The 20,705-nt window shown below is 41.9% G+C and overlaps 1 protein-coding gene across 1 annotated transcript in view; it reads right to left on the bottom strand.

Moving 5' to 3' along the window:
• Window positions 1-2,508: 2,508 nt before the first annotated feature.
• foxp1b (forkhead box P1b) overlaps window positions 2,509-20,705 on the bottom strand; it is a 154,552-nt gene continuing 136,355 nt past the window's right edge. Inside the window, exons 12-21 of the mRNA XM_042405728.1 lie at window positions 20,126-20,233; window positions 15,630-15,717; window positions 14,226-14,309; window positions 9,579-9,783; window positions 9,298-9,374; window positions 8,486-8,587; window positions 7,085-7,206; window positions 6,159-6,228; window positions 5,778-5,944; window positions 2,509-3,119 (exon numbers count right to left, since the gene is read on the bottom strand). Coding sequence (XP_042261662.1) covers window positions 2,975-3,119; window positions 5,778-5,944; window positions 6,159-6,228; window positions 7,085-7,206; window positions 8,486-8,587; window positions 9,298-9,374; window positions 9,579-9,783; window positions 14,226-14,309; window positions 15,630-15,717; window positions 20,126-20,233 — 1,168 coding nt within the window. The 3' untranslated portion in view covers window positions 2,509-2,974. The remainder of the gene's footprint in view (window positions 3,120-5,777; window positions 5,945-6,158; window positions 6,229-7,084; window positions 7,207-8,485; window positions 8,588-9,297; window positions 9,375-9,578; window positions 9,784-14,225; window positions 14,310-15,629; window positions 15,718-20,125; window positions 20,234-20,705) is intronic.

Below are 20,705 nucleotides of genomic sequence, written 5' to 3'. Positions count from 1 at the left end.
TTTTTTTTTTTTTTTTTTTTTTGTCATTTTCTCTCTACAGTATCAGACTACACATGCAAGACATACAACTAAGTGCAACTGAGTGAAATGTTTGTTTTTTTTTCTCTCGTTTAATTGAATCATTCCCTATAGGTTTGAACTGAGGTATGTGTACTAACGGTTTTCTCATGCTGTTATCTTTAGTAATGTCAAGCTACACATGCTGAGAATGTTCTAATCTACCAGCGCTTTTCCTCCTTTTTGAATACCAAACAAACCAGCCAGAGACTGGGGGTTTGTGGATGAGCTTGGCCCTGTTCTCACGATCCTAGCCTGGCTGTTACTGACCCATCCCACAGCTGCCTGGATATTAAATACATCTTCTGGAAACCACAGATTGCCCTTTTCCTTTTCAGTTAATGAGCGGTGAACTTAGAAAATAATAATAACAATAACTGCCATAAAGTACCTTGTACCCAGCTTATTAGTTGACAGGAGTGTTTTTTAATATAAAAAGTAATAAGTTGACAGAAACTAAAACACAATCATAACGTCTTGCTGATCTTAACAAAGAACAGCGGAATCCCATCAAGACGCTAAAACCCCTAAAAAGTGGCATACAATCATTTAAAAAGGATACAAATGGAAAAGGAATAAAAGAAGAGAAACATTGAATCATTGTGTGGTCCAGTCGAAGTATAGAATCGTTTCACATTGTTCTCTGCAAAGCTTTTCCATTTACCGGTATATTTTTTCCTCATCAACTTTATCTACATACCCTTTATGTTGCACACAAATCTGCTCCTGACCAAAAAGCTCCCTTTTCCACTCACTGGCCCAAAGACAAAACGTTTCCCTAATTTGGTCATAATCTAGTCAGACTGTCAGCACCTCCCATTCAGTTTTGGTCACTGCAAACATTACTGCAGCTGTCCTGTTTGAGACACCCCCTTTGGTTTTTATAAAAATGAATGAAAACACCAGCTTGAGGAGCATTTCCCTCGATTCAGTCTGCCATTGGCTGGACACAGCTGATCACCCAATGGGAGAGAATGGAGGAGAGATATTTGGCCTTGTCTGCTATTGCATGGAACACACAACATTGACTTTGTAGTTTATCTTTGGTAGTCACAGAACAAGATATTTAAACACATCAACAACAACAAAAAAAGCCAAATAAAACATCAAATAATAATAATACTAATAATAAATAAAAAAAAATTAAAAGTGGTTGATTGCAATTGTCTTGAAATTCATGGTCTCTTTAAAATTTAACTGTCCGCCAAAGCTGGAATTTTGTTGCTGCTTCATAAAACCACAGTCGCTATGTGGATTCCACTCAGTTCAATGTTGGCTTTTTGGGTGACATTGAACGTCCAGGTATCCACATTCCCTAAATGGCATATCCTGGATGTTTGGGCCCTTGTGATGGCTGTCAAATGCTGGAATGTGCAATGTTTAGGTGTTATTGCAAGTCTTAGGACTTTTCCCTCAATGAAAGAAAACCAGCATTTCATCTGGTGTGCAATTATTAACACTCACTAAAACTTAAAACTAGTCATGCGCGTGATACAAATAAAATTGCAGGGAATGCACATTTATCTTCAAGCACGGGCTGGACTGAATGAAATTACAGTGTGGAAAACTCGACACATTTGATTAACAATGACAGTTGTGTTCAGGAATCACAATTAGTTGGTCTAAATCATTATCTCGCCGGTGCACACCTGACATTTTCATTTTCCTTTAAAAAACCCAGAGCTTGTAAGTGATCAGAAATTCTGTTGCAGCTCAACATGCTCTGCCGTGAGGGGCTGTTTTAAAGTATAATTTCATAAGGATAAATCATAACCTGCATGATTTCTCTGTCATTCATTCGCATCTTAAATTAAACTTCATTGATGCGTGGAGAGAGCCTTCATTATGAGTAGTGCATTGCCAATGGACTTCATGAGCAGGAGGGGGAGGAGGGAAGGAGGGTGGTGTGGGTGTGGGTATGGGGGTGGGGGTGGGGGGGGTTGGAGGAATGGAGGGGGTGAGGAGTCGGGCTACATGTCAGAGTGGTGACTTTTCTGAAGATTGCGGAATAAATGACAGAAAAATACTACTTGGTATCAGACATTCTGCTTCATGTGTGTGTTTTAAAGAACAACATGAAAGGAAATCATAAACATTCATCATCAAGTGCTGACCACACAGAATCTCCACAGCATGGGCATGAGGTCTGATCAGTTTAAAGACAAAAAAATAAAATAAAAGGAAAAAAAAGAAAAAAAAAGAAAAAAGATGCAACATCAATTACAGCATTGAATGATGGAAAGACACATTATGTTGATATTTTATAGCCTCTTACCCCCCTAAAAATACACCCCAAAAAATCCCAACATCCCTCCCACCATAGATGGAATCAAACCAATGCAAAGTGTTGAAGGCAGTGACAATGAACAGAAGTCCGCACTCGCTCTCCCTCACACACACACACACACGCACACACACGGTGTAAATTAAATGTCAGTCATTCTCTCTCTCTCTTGAGTTTGTGGTCAGATGTGTGTGTCTTCAGGGAGGGAGGGAGAGAGAGAGAGGAGGGGGGAGGGGGAGAGACACGACCCCTCTGCAGTCCGCTGCGTGCAGTCCGTCCTGGCCGCACGGCGAGGGTCCCCGCCCGTTCTGGCCTCCCAACCTCTGACCACGAACACGTCGCCGCGTACCAAACAAGTCCATCCGACACATGAGTAGAAATAAAGTTTGTTTTTAAGCTTTACTTAAATCAAAAGTAGAAAGTAATCGAGAAAAAAAAGGAACCCTCATGCGGGGCGTATTCTGTGTGTTCTTGCTATGTTTTGTAATGGCACTAAAAAGTTACTTGGAGACATTTGAGAGCTGTCATCAGTGGCTGAGACTGCAGTTCAGTGTTTGTTATCTGCGGAGCGTTTCTGTCTCCCAGATGACCAAGACTGCCTCTGCCTCTGAGGCCAGGAGGGCGGCGCTAGCCTTACAGCATGTCATCATGGCCCTGGTCGTCGTCGTAATCTCTGTGGTGATCGAAATCCGGACTGTGATTGGCAGTCGTTACCAGGGAGAGGGGCCCTTCGTGGTCATCGGGGTCCAGTGGTTCCTCCTTAACGCTGATGTGATGCCTGGAACAGGAGAAAAGTGTAAAAATGTAGATGCGCTCCAGTTATTCTTAACTTTATTATATCCTTTTTTTTTTCAATAACCTTTCACACATGCAGGCACAAAACAGACCTGTGCTGATTCTGTTTATAAAGAAAGAAACAGGGGAACAAAAACAAATGTCTGGCTTCAGTGAGGCTGTGACTGGGGGCCTCACTGGTGCTGATGATAATTTCAGCTTTCTTTTGAGGTATTCCAATCCCAGCAAAGCTGCAGGCTTTTTATTTTCATGGCAACCGACAACAGGGTATTCACTTAGAATTGATAAATGAGGAAGATTAACAACGTGAGATGAGGATAGGAGAGAATGGACTCTGTGGAGCGAGTGGGCTGCCGTTGTCAGCCTCCTGGTGGTGGAGGATCAGCGGCGCGCTGTGTGTTCCCCTTCCTGCTCGTTAACATGCACAACCTGTGAGGCGGGTCTCCAGAGGACGACCCTGAGCCGGCTTCTATCATTAATCAACTTCAAGCAAACACAGCGACCAGACACCGCCATACATGCTTTAAACTCCAGAATTAATGCATATTTTCAACCAAGTGTCAATAAGGGAAGAAAAGCGCTGGCAGGAAAGGCGCGCGAGGAGAGCTGCAGCGGCGCACTCGGCACAACACTGTGATAAGAAACAGAGCCCTTATGAGAATAATAACGCTGTCACTTGTAAACAAGGCAAAAACATGAACCCCCCCAGCTCACAGCCTGGGCAAAAGAGCCACTAAAGAGATGAGATCTGCCAAATTTCTCATTACAGAAACAGAGCAGGAATAAAGCACAGGGGGAGAGCAGGCCTGGCTGTGGCAGAAAGGAAAAAAAAAAAAACATTATGAGCAGCTGCAGGGGACTTGCCGCTCTAACCTGCGGTGCCAGCCTGCTGTAGTGGAGGTAGAGCGGTGTCAGGATGAGGCACCAGGCTCATTTACTATAACAACAAGGGACAACTGGCACATTCTTCATCACCAAAGCCCACATTTGATTTATTCACACCAGGATGTCTTGTGTGATTTGCAACTATTGTGATGGAGACTCTCATATGCTAATGAGCTGACATATTTTGGTGTAAATTATAAAAAGGGGAAAAAGTAAAGTCAGCTTTTCTATCATTTTCACATCAAAGTAACTCCACAAGTGCCGTTGCCTCAGGACTGACTCTGTGGCTGCAGGGCAGACATGAAATTGTTATTATTATGCTATTGAACTGCATGCTGATTCTACACTTTGCTTATAATTAGCCTTCTCTGGATACCTGAGTCTTGTCTGGCTGTTTAAGAGAAGTGCTCTGGTTTCCTCGCAGTATTAAAAAGCTGCGTCCTGTCAACCAGCAGTGCACTGGCACATGTGGAAAACACATGTTGTTACACAGTTAACAGCGATGATGAACTTGTATTAGGAACAGCGCGAGCCAAAGCATCACAGAAAAACAATGATACTTTTGAATGTGCTGGGTTATGGCTTCTTGCCTGAACATGAGGAGACTTCCACTGATGGAATATACACTTACTGCTACCGTATTTAACATTAATGCTCAATCCATAGACATGAAACACTGGGTATGTTTTGTTAATAAGAGAATAAAGTTATTTAAAAGCAAAAGAACATAGATTTAACTCATTTTGTACTTGTATAAAGCTTATACACATAATTATGGAAAAAGAGTTTGTGAGCTCTATCAGCCTAAAGATAGAAGCAGAGGGGCAGAGGGAGAAGCAGGCTGCCTTTAGGCCAGCACACCCATCCTGTCTCTGCCTTTCCTGTTCCACAGCCATGCTCAGAGCTATGTTCACAGTGATTAGGGATGGCACTTTCCTCCATTTGGCCAGGAGCTCATTACTGCACCTTTTTTTTTGTTTTCAGGCAGAATTTCCCCCAAGCTCAGACATTTCAGGAGGCCATCCCTGAGTCTACCCGTGCTGCACATCGGTGGTCTGCCCCCACATCTGGAAACGATGCAGCGTGTGCTGTATTATTTTAGGCTTCAAACAACTTAGCAGACACTCCTATACAACAAGTGAATGGGGAGCTGCGGTTTCCAGGCCGACCGCAACTTTCCTACATGAGAATCTTGGATGATGTCCTCCAGACTAATTATGCTTTTGTGTTGTTTTTCTTTCAACGGCTCCGAGGCGTTTCTGAATGTGTTGCAGCTCATGTTTCACCGTGTCGGAGCCAACAGCTCTGTCACTTCGTGTTCTGGCATTTTGTAAATATTTTAACAAATTGGAATGCTGATTATGGCGAGACTCAGCAGACAGCAGGACACATAAAGGGGAGTTCATAAACTTGCTGTTAAAATAACAGAAGGGCTCCGGTCTTTTCTTCTCTGCCGGTCTGGTGATGGAAGCCTCTAAAAGGTGGAGTTTCCTTTTCTACAGGGAGGCCAGCCACAGCTCTGGCCATGACCCCACACACCACTCCAATATCATCCCTTTATTTATTGTCCTCTATGGCATTGTTTCCTTTTCATCTAATGCCATGTGTTAGGTAATTTTAGTGCATTTTGGGTGGGCAGGGACATTTTTTTCTGTCTACATCTATTTGCAGTGTTGCTGTCTCAGGGGAGTAAGCAGCTGAAACTTTTTTTCTTAGACAGACTGTGGTGGAGATAGAAAGCTTGTGTGCCACTCACATAGCTGGCAGAGGCGAGCGTCCCGGGCTGCTGTCACTGCCGTTGCTGTTTCCATGGTCCATCGCTCCATTCATCTCCTCGCGGATGGCGTTGGCCAGGGAGTTGAGGGTGGGACTTCCAATAGAAGCAGTAGTGTATAGAGGTATGTTGTTTTCTGCCATTGAAGCCTGAAAAGCAAAGCCCGAAGCATTAAATGTGAAACGGAAGAGAGTTGTCAGCATTTTCTCAGTTGCCCATCACTCTTTTCATACCAGTACATCCCCACGAAAAACAAAGACTAAGTGACCCGGCATATGAGTCGGAGACAGACTTTTATTTTTTTTATTATTTTTTGGAGTTCTGAGTGAGGCAGCTGAAGATGAGGTCACATTTTATTTTTACCTGGAAGGCAGCAGAGAGGGTCGGACCATAGCCCAAGCTGGTCTGAATGTTCTTCACTAAGGCTGGACTTCTGCAAACAGAAAAATTGAATTACAACCACAGACTCATGTCTCACCTAGCAAGCATTCCTGAGCTACAGTATTATATTTCCTAAAAAGAAATCAATGCACTTTGTATAAGTACTAAATACATTAACTGGTGTAGTAATGTGGATATTAAGGCTTTAGTTCTAAGATGTTCAATCACTTGACAATACCACACAACTATCTTCAACACTTTGCATTTCATGAAGAGAAGAATAGGTTGATGGAGGCAGATCTTGTGAAAGCATGATGGGTGAAGAGCTTAACACAAAAAGCATGATGGCAACACCGAGGGAGGGAGCATGCAGGTGGGGTTTTGCCTCTGGAGTTTGCAGGCGCAGGCGGAAGTGCTTACTGTACGAGCAGCTCATCAAAGTTCTCATCAGCGGCGTATTTCCGAGGGCGGCCTCGCTGTATGTGGCGGCCGCGCTTAAACTCCTCATCATCAACAGTCCAAAAGGACCCAAACTCATCCTCTACTCTCACAAAGCACTTATGCAGGGAAAGGTTGGTGCGAATGGCACCCTGGGAAAGCAAACCAGCAGGGACAGCCAGATGCAGATGCAGTGATCGACAGCACAGAGGACGGACACACAGACAGACACAGGGAGGAGGGGAGAGGGTGAAGATCAAAATGAAAATAAGCGTAAGCCATTGTTGGTTGTGATGCATCACCAAAAGGCTTCTACAAGCATGAAGGGGAGGCACGCCAAAGCAAGCAGGGACTTTGGACGTTATGGCACACAGACAATGAGATGGAGCAGCAACAGCAGCAGCAGCAGCCTCTTCCCATCAGTCAACGGTGAGACAGACGCTAGCCAGGGCTCAAAAGTCCAAACCTACCCACTGATCTTTTGAGGCCGTCTCTTTTGGAACTCTAGTTCGTCGACTGTCCACACAGCCCCTTTTACGTTTTCTACTCGCACAAAACACTTGTGAAGACTAAGATTATGCCGGACTGCATTCTGCAGTTGGTGTAAAAACAAAGAGAGAAAGAAAAGGTTGCTATCAGTACAGTAAACATGTCTTCATGGGAAAATGTCATTACAAAGAAGAAATATTTTGACAGCCACTGGATGAAACCTGAAGGAAAACAATAAATAAACCAGAATATTATTGGCAGTAACTGATCCTGAAGTTTCAAATGACTTGAACAACACATAAATATTTCCTAGTTTCCATGGCAATAATCCTGTGTTAGTGACATCTCTTTTCTATCATTCAAAAGCTGTGATTTCTGATCAGTCAGTAATAAAAGTAATGAGTGTGATGTAGAACACTAGATTTTTATTTGCAGAAAAGTTTCTGGTCATTTTGACAGTAAAAAAAGAGCTATTGAAATTTAAATCCAGGGTCCAGTCCAAATCATTTAGGCATGAAAGTAGACCTGCATACATCATCCCTTTGTTATTCCAGGAGCTATGCTGAGTGCATGTGCATATAGTAGGTGTGTGTGTGTGTGTGTTGAGAGAGAGAGAGAGAGAGAGAGAGAGAGAGAGAGAGAGAGAGAGTTGTGGAATCCAGTGTTTATAACACCAATGTGCCCCTATGGAGGGGCTGTCAGTAAGTGTGTAACCTGATGGAGGACGGGGGTGGAGCAGAGTAATGGTGGTGTTGGAGGTGTGTGTGTGTGTGTGTGTGTGTGTGTGTGTGTGTGTGTTAGGTCTCTTCCAGCTCCATGTGGCAGATCAGCTAAGGCTTAGGAGAGGCTTTCAGTGCTTCATCAATGTCTTTCTCATTCAAATCTTACTCTCTCTGACTCCAGTCATTTCTGTTTTTTAGGTTGTTGTTTTGTTTTCTTTTTCTTTGTGTGTGTGTGTGTACGTGCACATTTGTGGCTTGGTGGAAAACAGAGTGTTCCCTTCTGAAGTGAGTGTGAGGGGCTCAGCCAGGAGTCACTGGCAGAGCACTGCTATGTTAAACTAATGCCACCCACCACCAGAACATCCCCACATATTACAGGGAGATTGTTTTTTTCTTTTTTCTTCGCTCTCTGTCTCTCATTTTTTCCTTTTTTACAAGAATGCACATATTCATCTCCTTGGTTTTTCTATGTGGTTCATATGTTTGTTTAATGGGTGGTTCATTTGGACAGAATAAGTGGTGTATTGTTATGCATTTGGGTAGAGGTTCATTTATAGAGGTATTATGCCTGGCTATCATTTAATTCTCCCTAACATCAACACAATGTCTCCCTTTTTTCTGGTACTGGTTTGACAAAGTCAGAAGGAACAGCAAAATTACCTTCCACGTCGCTGCGTTGCGCCTAAAATATGCAAACATTCGTGTGAACCAGTTGTAGATTTCGTTTAGTGTTAGCTGCTTTTCTGGAGATTCAAGGATTGCCTGGATGAGGAACAGTGACAGAAACAAACATTTAAAATTTTGCTCCCTTCACAAGATGATCAATAATTCACAAGAGGCATGCAGTTTTGTGTGTGTTCTCTCGTGAAAGACACAGACAACAGGAAAGAAACTGTCACTGCAAAGTGTACTCTTTACTCTGTTTATGCAAGTCTCCTGCACTTTTCATTCAAAACGGCAGATTTGAATATATTTTCTTTTGTGGGTGTAGATGAAGGGCAAGCGAAAACATTTCTCAGGCAGATTACAGGGCAGCAATTATGGCCGGCTCAGATTAATTCCTGAGATCCCAGATTACTGTGGCCCAGCGATAATTGACTGGCCATCTTAAAACAGGTTCATCCCTACTGTTGTGTGAAATGAATTTGGTAATAATCACAGCCACTGAAATGCTTAATCAAATGCAATTGTCATTTGTGGCTGTTTTTTTGAATCCCGTACGCATTCTTGCACTCATTTGAAGATGGTTAATCTGCTCCTCTGTCTAAATTGCATTTGAAATTTAACAAGGAATGAACAGAGAAAAAAGTGCAACTAAAAGGAGTTTGTGTCCTTCTAAAAAGCTGAATGTACAACTGATGTATTTCCTGCTATGAGGCGGGGTGGGGGATGTTGAAGGTCCTATTCTCTAAATCAAACGGATAATGAGGGTTGTAAGCAGCAAAGAGTGCATTCACAAGTAGAATCCTTACCTGTCTTATTAGTGAGGCGTACGTGAACGGCGGTCTAACATCTGCATTCATGTAAAACTCTTTGTTCTGACTGATATCTGTATGCAGGAAACAAACACAAACTGTGTCAACATGGGATAAAATGATCAACAATAGCGTCATTATGGTGTTATTACTTGGCTGTGTGTATATATAAATATATATATATGTAGTTAGAGTGTAAGTTATTGAGCAGGGCAGATGAATGTGCTGTTCCATGTCTGTATTTGTACATGTGACTACGTATGTTTATCCTGCAGTACCTGGAGAGATGGGCATGTTGTACTTTTCTGAGTAGCGCCGTCGCATGGGGCCCACGCTGTGGAGGCTGTTGGCTGTGATGACGGAGTGAGTCTGGGAGAGGGGTGTGAGTGGTGCTGTGGGTGTGGTGGGGGTCTGGGGCAGGCTCAGAGGAGGAGAGGCCTCAGGGGCCGACTTGGACAATGTGATGTTGGACACCAAGTTGAGCTGAGGAGAGGAAACCAGACCACGACCAAAACACAGAGAGAAACACAGACAGACAAGAGCTCAGTTAGTCCTCTAATTACCCCCGTGTCTCACACGCCTCATAGACTATGAATATCTCCCCTCTAATTGCAGGCGGCCCTGAGATGATCCATGAACGTTCGCTAAATGTTTGGAAAACAACCCTGGAGCCCCGCTCCTCCACTCTCCACCTCCTCTATTCTTCACGCTTAGCCCTCTCCTACCTCCCTCTCTCTCACTGCCGTGTCAGGCCCGCGTCCCAGCTTTCTGTTTCAGCGGCTTTGTTTAATCTTTTGTCCCTCCTTGGACAACACACCCCCACTTCATCCTCTCACTGTGGGTCCGCAGCATGGTAACCAGTGAGGGTTGAGTAGGGAAGGGAAGATGGGCGGCCTGAACAGCTCTGAAAAATGACAGTGTGATTCTCACCTACCGCTGAGCAGCCCCACTAATAAGGTAGCCAGAGGAAGAAGCCAATCTGGGCTAATTACAAGATGAAATTGTATTGTGAGGAGCTAATTAGGAGCTGCTCATGGAGGTGATCTGATGATTAACTATTGTATCTGACTGACCTCTATCATCAGGGCCACGATGGCCACAGCAAAGATGGCTCCATAGTATTTTCATGGACAGCCGTATGTGTGAATGTTTGGTTTTTCCACTAAGGCCTGTGTGCGTGGATGGGCTGGGCTGACTAAGGAGAAGGAGGGATCTAAGTGATAATAGCTACAAGGTAAACTAATTATGGCAAGTGCTCGAAAGGTATAGCATGGCTTCCAGCAGCTGTGGCGGCTGCGAGCCAAGTGCCAAGCCTCCATCCTGGAGCTGCAGTCAAGTGGAAAATTCTAGCCTGACCCCTGCTCCAGCTATTAATTGGCAGGAAAACTAATGACACATATACATATTCCCACAAAATTGTTCTAATTGCTAATTTGCAGAAGGAGGCCAGTTTCCAAATTAAACATGACTTCAGACTGTGAGAATAAGAAAGAGGAAAAAATACACAGAGAGAGAAATAGCGAGCTGAAGAAAGAGACACAGTATGGGCAGAACAGATCACATCTTTGACATCATTTGTTGATTACAGCAGTGGGATCAGATGTCTTAATTTCTGCTGATAATGGTGTGGAGGCGATGGTGAATCAGAGGTGAAAGGGAACATTTTTTTAACACAAAAACACATTCCACCAAATTCCCAATCACATAATTAACACTCATGACCAACAGGTATAATATAGATATCTATATCTCCATAATTTAGTGTAGACATGGAACTTGCATAATAATATTGTGGCAGGGGAGATTTTAATTTTATTTTATTTTATTCTATTATCTATTAATGTATTTGGCATTTTGAAATGATTAATTTGCAAACTGCTCTCACAAAAATGTGTGACATTTGTTTTTTCTTATTCTCCCATTTTTAACAAATGTGTCCAAGTCCTCACAATGTCTATTTATATTTGAGGAGGCTGAACTCTGCCTTTTGGCACAGTCTGCCCAAATAATTTGGATTACTGCTAGGATGCAAAAATGTAGACTACAATCCTTACAACAGTAGCAGAAGACATGTTATTCTAAATCTTGAACAAAATAAATCACACTTGGGTTAGTGTGTTTCTGACACAATGCTATCAATAGAATGGGGCTGTGGTGTTGACTTCTCTTCCTGTGGATTAGCAGGCTTTGTTTCATGTTTCATCCATATTCCCTGGCCATAAACACAGAGAGGCTTCAACAATGGGCCAGACAGGCTGGTAATAGCCTTGCCTTTGTTTGCCTCACCATTTGGGCTCACTCCAGTGCCTAGACAAAATGAGACTTCAGACTGAAATTAATTAAATGGTAATTGGTGATCTAATTATACTGGCTTTGACTCGGCAAGCTGCTAAAGAAAATAAACAAAAAGTCCCTCCTTAATTATGTATGGCGTAAAAGGTCAGATTTCTGACAAGAATGCTTAGTGACACCGAGTGCAGACACCCACCCACACACACACACACACACACACACACACACATACACAGGCAAATACAAACACACACATACACAGGCATACACACACAGAAACACGCATTGGTAATGGCACATTTTATTTTGATCTCCCCCCCCCCCACCCTTATCCACCTCAGAAGAATAAAATGAATCCTATTCATTTGACGTCGTGCATGCACAGTGTCAGTTTGTTTGTCTTTAATTATAACTAAATGTATACCAGCAAATTCATCTGAGCTCCTTTGCTATGACGGTTGGCTACTTATACATGACTTTATTATATGCAACAGCACAGAACAGCAGAAAAGCATAACTAGCAATTACTGGAAGAACACAAATGTTTCTTCAGAGTGGTTGTATCGCCCGTCAGCTCTGAGAATTGTTTCATTCTGCATCTGCTCAGAGGAGGTTTTTTTTGGTGGCCACATCTGATGCTGCAATCTCACTAAAGCTTCAGTGGGGCCATGGGCCCTGACCTGTGTAAGTCCTCCACTCACCCAGCCAAAGCCAGACATATTTATCATAGCATTTCATAGCAGCTCGCAGCAGGCAAAGCGGCACTGGAGAATAGGAGTCTATTTATTTGAATAAAAATCCCAGCTTGCCCCCTTGAGAGTGTTAACGCTGAGCTCTGACACAGCCATTCTCACAGGCCCCAGGGAGAGAGGAGAGGTAGCGAACTCAAGATGCTATCTCCCGCCCCTACCACTTTTCATATACAAATGTCCCTGTGTCAGAGCCCTCGTTTTGCACTCTAATCTACACAATCAGTGTGTGTGACACATGCACAGCTTTAACAGACAGCCTATTGTCGTTCGACATCTCCAGGCGCTTTATGTTGACTGGCTGCGCTGTGTGGAGCACACATGCAGCCTCTGCACGTCAATAGCCACCTCTCTGACTGTAAATAAATGATCCAAGCTGCACAATGTGTTGAGAGACAGGACTCCTGCATGTATATTGTGCATTTGTGTGCATGTGTGCATGTGTGATTTCTAATTCACGCCCTGCAGGAAAATGATCTTTTCACATTTGGCTGTCTGAATGAACTGTCATGCAGACTGAAATATGGTGCTGAGGCCCCTTCTTAAACATGACAAAACAGTGCAGAGCAGACACTAAAATGCCATATGTTAAGCCCTTGCCCCTATAGGATAGGGATTAAGCAGTAGGGTTTATGGCATGACATATATTAAGAGTGATAAGCATGATCTTTGGAATGTGTCACAAAGATAATAAATTGATCTGTTTATTTATTTCACAATTTCAGGTGTATACCTGAAACAAATTCTGGTCAATCACCAGTGTATAACATATACTCAAAACAATCCTGCAAGATCATAATTTTTACTAAATGACCTTTGTTCACTCTCTGGTGAACAGAGGTTCAATCACAAATTCTGGTGTTGACTTGGATGCCAAACTCCATTTAAATAACATTTAAGTTAAAACTACAACTTAAACTAAAATCACAAATTCTGTTGAGATGTTAATGCATCAAAAAAAAAAAGAAAGTCAAATTACGTTTTCTTTTTCTTCTGAATGCCCGACTGAAAGAAGTTAGACCATGACCCAATATTAGCCTATGTTGAGATGAGATTTTACCAAATACTTTAAAAAGATGGCTGAGGGTAATTCCTGACAACTCTTTAACCCTAAATGAGGATTAAAAAGTCCCCAGGGAAGCATCTCTTATCATCTACAATAAAATCCATATTAAAATCAAAACCAGCAGGTGCTTTCACCTCCTATATTTTGGAATACCACATTTTGACATCATCTAGCAATCACCTCAGCAATGTTCTTTCTAGATCACTAAGCAATATCTTCTATCAATATATCAATTGATCAACAACATCTTAAAATAACACACTTTTCAACACTTTCGTTTATTACTTCAATAGAAGTATTGTTAAAGATTTAGCATTATTTTCCTTTCTTTTTTTGATTATTTGACATGCATTCGTATGAATTTGTTGTTGGTGTTTTAATAAATGTTTCTTATCTGATCCTATGTTATCTGACAGGAAAGCACTTTGTAACTTTGCTTTTAAAAGCATTAATAATAATATAATAAATAATCTATCTATAAAATATAATATCTATTATTTGCTGTTATTAATTATTATGCCTATTTTCCTGTGCTTTCCCATCTTTTCTGTTTGCTCAAACAGGCACTGGTTCTCTGAAGCTGAGATGGGGGCTGTTACAGAGTGCATCCAGTCCATCACAGACACCAAATTGAATCTCGGATGTCAGCAAATGTGGTCCAAACAATATTTACTGTCTCCCTCAAGACAACAGCTGTTTTTATTTAGCAGATAAATAAGAAGATGGAGGAATGGACTAATGAATACATGTGTGCCAATTAGGACAAACAAAAGGATGGGGGAGGGACAAGAGAGACGTATGACAGGGTTGCTGCTCACCGGCTGTGGGGTGGCTTTGGGCTCCGTGGACTTGACATGAAGGTGCGTCATCATAGCTTGCAGACGCTCTTTATCTTTTGCTAGCTGTAATGAAGAAGGAGAACACATTACATTTTTCATGAACACACACACTGAAAAAAAATCTATTTCTTTACAAATATTAATTCCATACATCCCTTTGCAGTGAAGGCACGGTTCACAATGAGTGTGTTTGAACAAATCGATATTTTTGCTCTTGGGATTGTGTAATTATTTGTTTTCAAAATGCTTTTGGAAGCTGTCAACAGCTCTCCACTTCAGACAATCTAACTACTCCAATTCAAGGTTAAAATATACTGCATCTCATAGCCAATAACAAGCCCAGGCCCCTTCTACCTGTCTGAAACTCAGCGCTGTCTTAGCTGCCAGCTTAAATTATGGTGATAGGCTGCATGCAGAGGAAGTCTGTGTCTGATAAACCTTCGCTCCATCTCTCTGGATAATACACCACCAGAGCGGAAATAACAGGACGTTGGTATGGTGTAATGTTTGAGCAACTGAACTCTCATTGTTTAAGGTTAACATTCTGTAAACCACAACTGTTTTATATTCATAATCAGTCATTTTTGGAGTACTACATGGGTAACATGTGATGTGAATATTGCACAAAATCTGGAATACATTACATTTGATCCTTGCTAATATTTGCTTAGAAACTCTAGCAGCCAGCAATTAATGAAAAAAATAGTTTGATGTTATGGTTCGTTTTATAAATGCTAATAAACAAGAGCAACCTTACATTAGCATAGTGGTCATGCTCACCATGTAGCCCACCACTGTCACACAGACACACTTAGGACTCGCTCGCCATTACAAAGTCCCCTTAATGGAATGACAGTGAACCATGTCTTTTTCCATAAGTGCACTCTTAATGTCCACGTGCATATTTTTCTTTCTTGCAGAGAAAGACCACTCATAGAAGACACGGTATTAGAATCACTGATTATCAACAGTTTTCTGCGTGCGGTGGGCAACAATAATCTTGCTGTTCCTTTAACTCACTCAACATTGAGCTCCCGTCCACACTACGCTGCCGAGTCATTTCACCAAGTGTTTTATTGTTGGTGCTAAACAGTTAAAAGTCATAAATAACTTTAAAACCCAGTAAAATTCAAAATGTAATTATCTTCTCTACTTAGCCCCGGGCCCTTCATATATCTTTTCCTGGCTGTCATGCATACATAACACATTTTTAATGACTAGTTACTTGCAAATGTACAAAATTATTTCATTCTGCTGCCCCCCTCCATGTGTGACCCCATGGCTGATATCAGACAGGCAGGGAGGGGTTCGGCAGACACTGCGGAAGTGTCAGGAGAAGAAGACACATAAATATTTGGGCCAAAACAAACGCTGAGACAATACCTGCAGCTCCAGCTGTTGTACGACCTGCATTTGCACCCGACACTGGGCCGTGCTCCTGTCATCAAGGGCATGCTCATTGTTAAGATGCCTGGAAAACAAAAAACAGAGAACACACAAAAAAGCTGATATCAGTTTGGCTTTCACCTTCTGTAGCCTCTTAGATGTAAGAAACAAAGTCCTGTGATGTCTGCTTTAATGACGCAATGTGGCAATTGAATAAAGCACAATGCATAGAGAATATGTGGTAACATTTAGGTAAATACTATGCACAGCTTAAACATGCAACGTCTCAAGAACCAGAAGAAATATTATTATTATATTATTATTTTAACATACAAGAATGGCACTTAATATTTTATGACAGTCATGTCTGCTCCACCTACAGCACACAGATAAGAGGAATGATTAAAAGAATTTTAGTTTGGACTCCTTGCCCTGATATCATTTCTTCTCATTGCAGCTTCACTTTGCCTGGTCGGATTTGCCCTCTTTTGGGTGTTTTTTCTATTAATTGTGTCAATAAAATTAAGAGAATTCAAATAAAGCCGGGGACAACAGGGCGAGGAGATGGGATCTGTCACCAACTTGAATTATGGATATAATTATGCGTGATTATTTTATACGGCGAAGATGTTCTCTTTTCCTGTACGTTTATAACTAATCTAAATAAGTAGCTCGCCGGGCAGCAGACAGGGTTTTTTCTGTGATTTATATAAAATGGTGGAGATAAGGTTCACGAGTGAAGGAAATATGATTGGAGGAATTTTATCAGCCGCCGCATGAATTACTGTTTGAAAATGCTTATGCAGGGGCATTTCATTAATCATTTAATCATAATCCGAGCAGGATGTTTGAACTGATTTCACAAATACCCTTTCATTTCACTACTTCATTATGCTCGCTAATGGATCCAATATATTATATATATCATAAATTATATCACATCTTCGGTGACCATGTAGGTCACTGTCACCAGGCATGTCTCTGTGTGCACACAGTGGCGCCAGCAGATGGGAGAGAGGTGTGTAACGCGCCTGGCTTTTCAAATGCACTTTTTCTGTCATTTACTGCAAATCAAAAATAGCCAGAGTCAACCTGTGAAGGCACAGTGTTGTCATTATGGCGTTATGATAGCCCAATAAATTTGATGCCATTGCTTTACGTACAGACAACACATTTGTGCATTAAACACCACACATACACTCAGAAAACAGACAGATGTGAGGGGAAGGAAAATTGATAGTGTTCTGCTCGAAATGTGAAGGTTTCTGTTCAGCTGCGGTGTTTTCAACCTTGAGGTAAATGATTTAAATCTTTATGGGAAATGTGGTCTCTTCCCCCCGTTCAGGTCTTCCTATTGTGTTTTGATAATACATTTTTCAAAATGACTGTGATATACATTCAGCACTTGAAGTTAATTATTGTGGTGAAAAAGAAATTAAAAAGGCATATTTAAAGAAAGCGTGGCCAATAACCCCCTCGCTGAAATCAATTCAGACTTCTCTGAGCTTTCCATTTGTTTGAGTCAAATAAATGCCCATTTAATTAAGTAGGCTGGAAAATGAAACTGGTAAACATTTCAGGACATCTTACTAAATTTCAAAGAAGAAAATAATAGGTAAAGACGTTTCAACTTCAATTTAACTGGCACAGACTGAATTTTCAATGAAGGGTGGCCTACGTGAGCAGCTTTGGAATTTCTCTGTTCATAGGAGACATGTGCCCTGCTTCTTTTCATCCTTTGTTACATTCCACTTTATTTCTTCTAATGACATGGAGAGTCACAGTGCATAATTAATAGGAAATGAAATATTCAAATGGCCCTAATGCAGCCTTGAGAGGAGTGTCTGGACACGGGAGCAGGGGATACGGGGAATTGACATCGAGAGAGACTATGAACGTTGGCATGTGTCACTTTCTGGACTTCAAATGAAGGCACTTTTAAAAGCTCTCTGGCAGGATGACAGTCCCTAATGTAAATTACCACAATAAAACAAGTTAAATAGACATTCCTGCAACAGTCGGCTTTTTACATATCAGTTAGTTTGCCTACAATTTTTTTCTTTTACAATTTCTAATTATATAGACTGGACCCAGAGCTTAAGGCTGTCCCTGTGGATGGTTTATCTTCTTAACTGTTGGTTAGGAATTTTAAATTAAATGCACACATCTTTACAGTAGCTTTTACATTTAAAATGCATTACAAATTTCTGAGGCATATTTCAAATCATTTGGGCTATTAAAATTAATTTTATGTTTGCATTTATATTGTAGGTTTAGTCTAAGTAAGTTTTTCAAACATACAACTTGTTTTATTTTTTTTAAATTTACATTAATTAATTTGATGTTGCTTGTGTTGTTTATTTAGTGGTTTGTAGTGATAAGACTTAATATAACTCATAAACAATTACTGGAATGTACTGAGGTGTGAAAGAGGAGTTCTTGTGGTTTCAGCAGACAGACAGTGCAGCACTAGAGGGCACTGCAGTGTTTCACTGGCTCTGACCTCTAACTGGACACTGAAGAGATAGGTCTTGACCCCGATAAAAACACCAGGCTCCGCTATGAACCCAACCCCACCCATCTGTGTGCTGAACCCGAAAACAGGAACAGGGATTTGGTGCTTTGTATTTATCAAAATAGTGCGTGTAGGTATGTAATGTTTTCTTTAAAAGATAGAATAAATACACACACAGTTTAAAACAACATTTCAGTCCCCTGTTAGTTGTTACTGTTGGCATGTGGAGCTGAAATCTGGTTGACGTTAGAGTCCTCCTCACCTTTCTTTCTCTCTGGTACACAGTACACTGTGTTCTGCTGACTACACACTCACAGAAACACACACACACACACACCTCTCTTCACTTATATTTTCAACATTTCTCTCAACCTTAGGAGACTTTTGTAAAAGCATTATAATGCCTGATGTATTCTTTGTTTTTATTTTTGATTCTTTTTGGAGGCCTGCAGTATCAGTTGCTGGGTTTCATGTGGAAGTGCTTAAGGGTTTGAGAGTTAACACCTTGGTGAGCTGCTCGCACTCTTGCCTGCTGTTAAACAAAGGCAGCTTTGTGGAGACTCTCCCCAAATGTTTTCTTAACATGTTCCAAGCAGTTTGAGCAGGCAACTAAAGTAAACAAGATGTTGCCATGATAAAAACACTTGTAAAAACATAGCAGAGTGCACTTAGAGACTTTTTAAGGCAGAGCTCTACCGGGCGCATAGAATTTAATTCCCCTCTCTTCTATAAACAAAGGGTGAGGCAATGTCAGAATACAATAAATAGTGATGGATTTAAAGGGGCCCTCCCAAAGCTAAAATATGTGTGTCTATGTGTGAAAGTGTTTGTGTGTAATCCATGGTTTAATAACTATGTGTCACAAGATGTTTATTAAATCAAAATAAAAATACATAACTGCCTCTTTTTTCATCTCCCACAGAAATGGTGCTGCACTTCATATCCAACTACTAAACAATCTAGTGTGATATGCTTTTCAAAGGCAAACTGCGCTCAAAGTGGATTATTTAAACGATCAAAAGAGGATTCAGAATGTTGACAAAGAAAGTCAAAACTTTCAGCTGTCTGTGAGGCGGCCCGCCGCAGCACCTTTCTCTCCTGCGTCTGTGAGGAAACTGTGTGTTCGCTGAGTGCTTGTTTTAGGATAATGGAATTGTGTCATATCTTGTTTAAAGTGCGACTAATCCGGGGTGACAGTGAGCCATTGATCTGCTGCCACAACGCAGATGTTTTCATCCTCTCCGTAACCATGGCGCTGTTATGTGTTGGATTACCTACAGCACACTGCACACAGGGTTGATTAGTAAACCAGGGGTCTGACTCAGACAGGGAATCATGGTGCAAAACAAAGGCCTGTGTCAGGCTGGACGGGGTCGAACCTGTTACACAGTTCACACTGAAAAGATGCTACACAGCAGGTGATGCTGAGTTAGCTGAAGCTCTCTAGGTACAGTATACATGGTTAATTTGCTGCTTTTGCATGCATACATAGTGTTGAGGTGTGATACAATAAAACGAAGAAACACTTTTAACCAAAAAACGAGACAAAAAAATAAAGCTTGAGAAAGGAGGGGGGGAGACAAACAGACCACTGAAGAGACAGAAAGAGCTGAGCGAGGCAGTCAAAGACACACACCAATCCCCCTGTCCAGTGACAAGGGCAAACATGCAGTGCGCCCTAAGTGTGGGCTGCCACAGATAAACATCCTACCGTTGTTTGTTTGGGAAAAACGGCCCCCGTCACCATGGGAACTGCACTTATCACAGGAATTAGAGGCCCATGCCGTTCTCAGAAGGAGACCCCGCCACAGTACCCTTGTCAAGTGAGGGCCAACCCCGGCACCCACACTCAGGAATAACAACCAGCTGCACCTGTAGTGCCTCTGAGTCGCTGGGGGTCACAAAATGTGTAATCGACCCAACACGAGGACAAACAAACTTGGATAGAAATGTAGCTCCGAGTATGACTTTTACTTACTTGAGGAATGACTGGAAATCATCAAAGACCGCTTCACATCCAGGCCACTTGCAAACACCATGACCATAGAGAGGGTGACTGTGGGGGGAAGGCTCTTCTAGCGTGGATCTGGAAGAGAGATGCAGAGACAGAGAAACAGCCATTAATGAAAATAGATCACAAGTTTTCTGGAACATAAACACGGTTACAGGCCTGTGGTCAAGGGGTCAAAGATGATGGTGTCCACTGTTACAGCTGTTGCCTGGTTAGCACCTCCCTGTGTGTGCTGTATGTTATTTCCACATGAAAACATTGACTTCAACTTCATCTTGGATCCTTGGGCTGTGTGGAATCAGGGTATCTATGTGATCTCTGCTTGCCCTGCTCTTAAAATAGGGGGCTCATGTTGTGAAAACACAATCGAATCAATATGTAATTATTTAGTATCACTGAGCCATGTTCACAATTCACTTTGATCAAGACTGCCAGGGCGCTCCCTCAGTCGCTGGCTTTCCTGCGCTGCCTGCTGCATCATGTCCCAGAGCCCACCTGGAGGAGCGTGCGCCACAATATGAAACCCCCTCCAAAGCATCAGGCACTT

The sequence above is a fragment of the Thunnus maccoyii genome, chromosome 3, assembly GCF_910596095.1.
Source record: "Thunnus maccoyii chromosome 3, fThuMac1.1, whole genome shotgun sequence".
In the NCBI taxonomy this organism is placed as follows: domain Eukaryota; kingdom Metazoa; phylum Chordata; class Actinopteri; order Scombriformes; family Scombridae; genus Thunnus; species Thunnus maccoyii.
The sequence above is the reverse complement of the archived record's forward strand: the minus strand, read 5'-3'. Positions and strand labels throughout refer to the sequence as shown.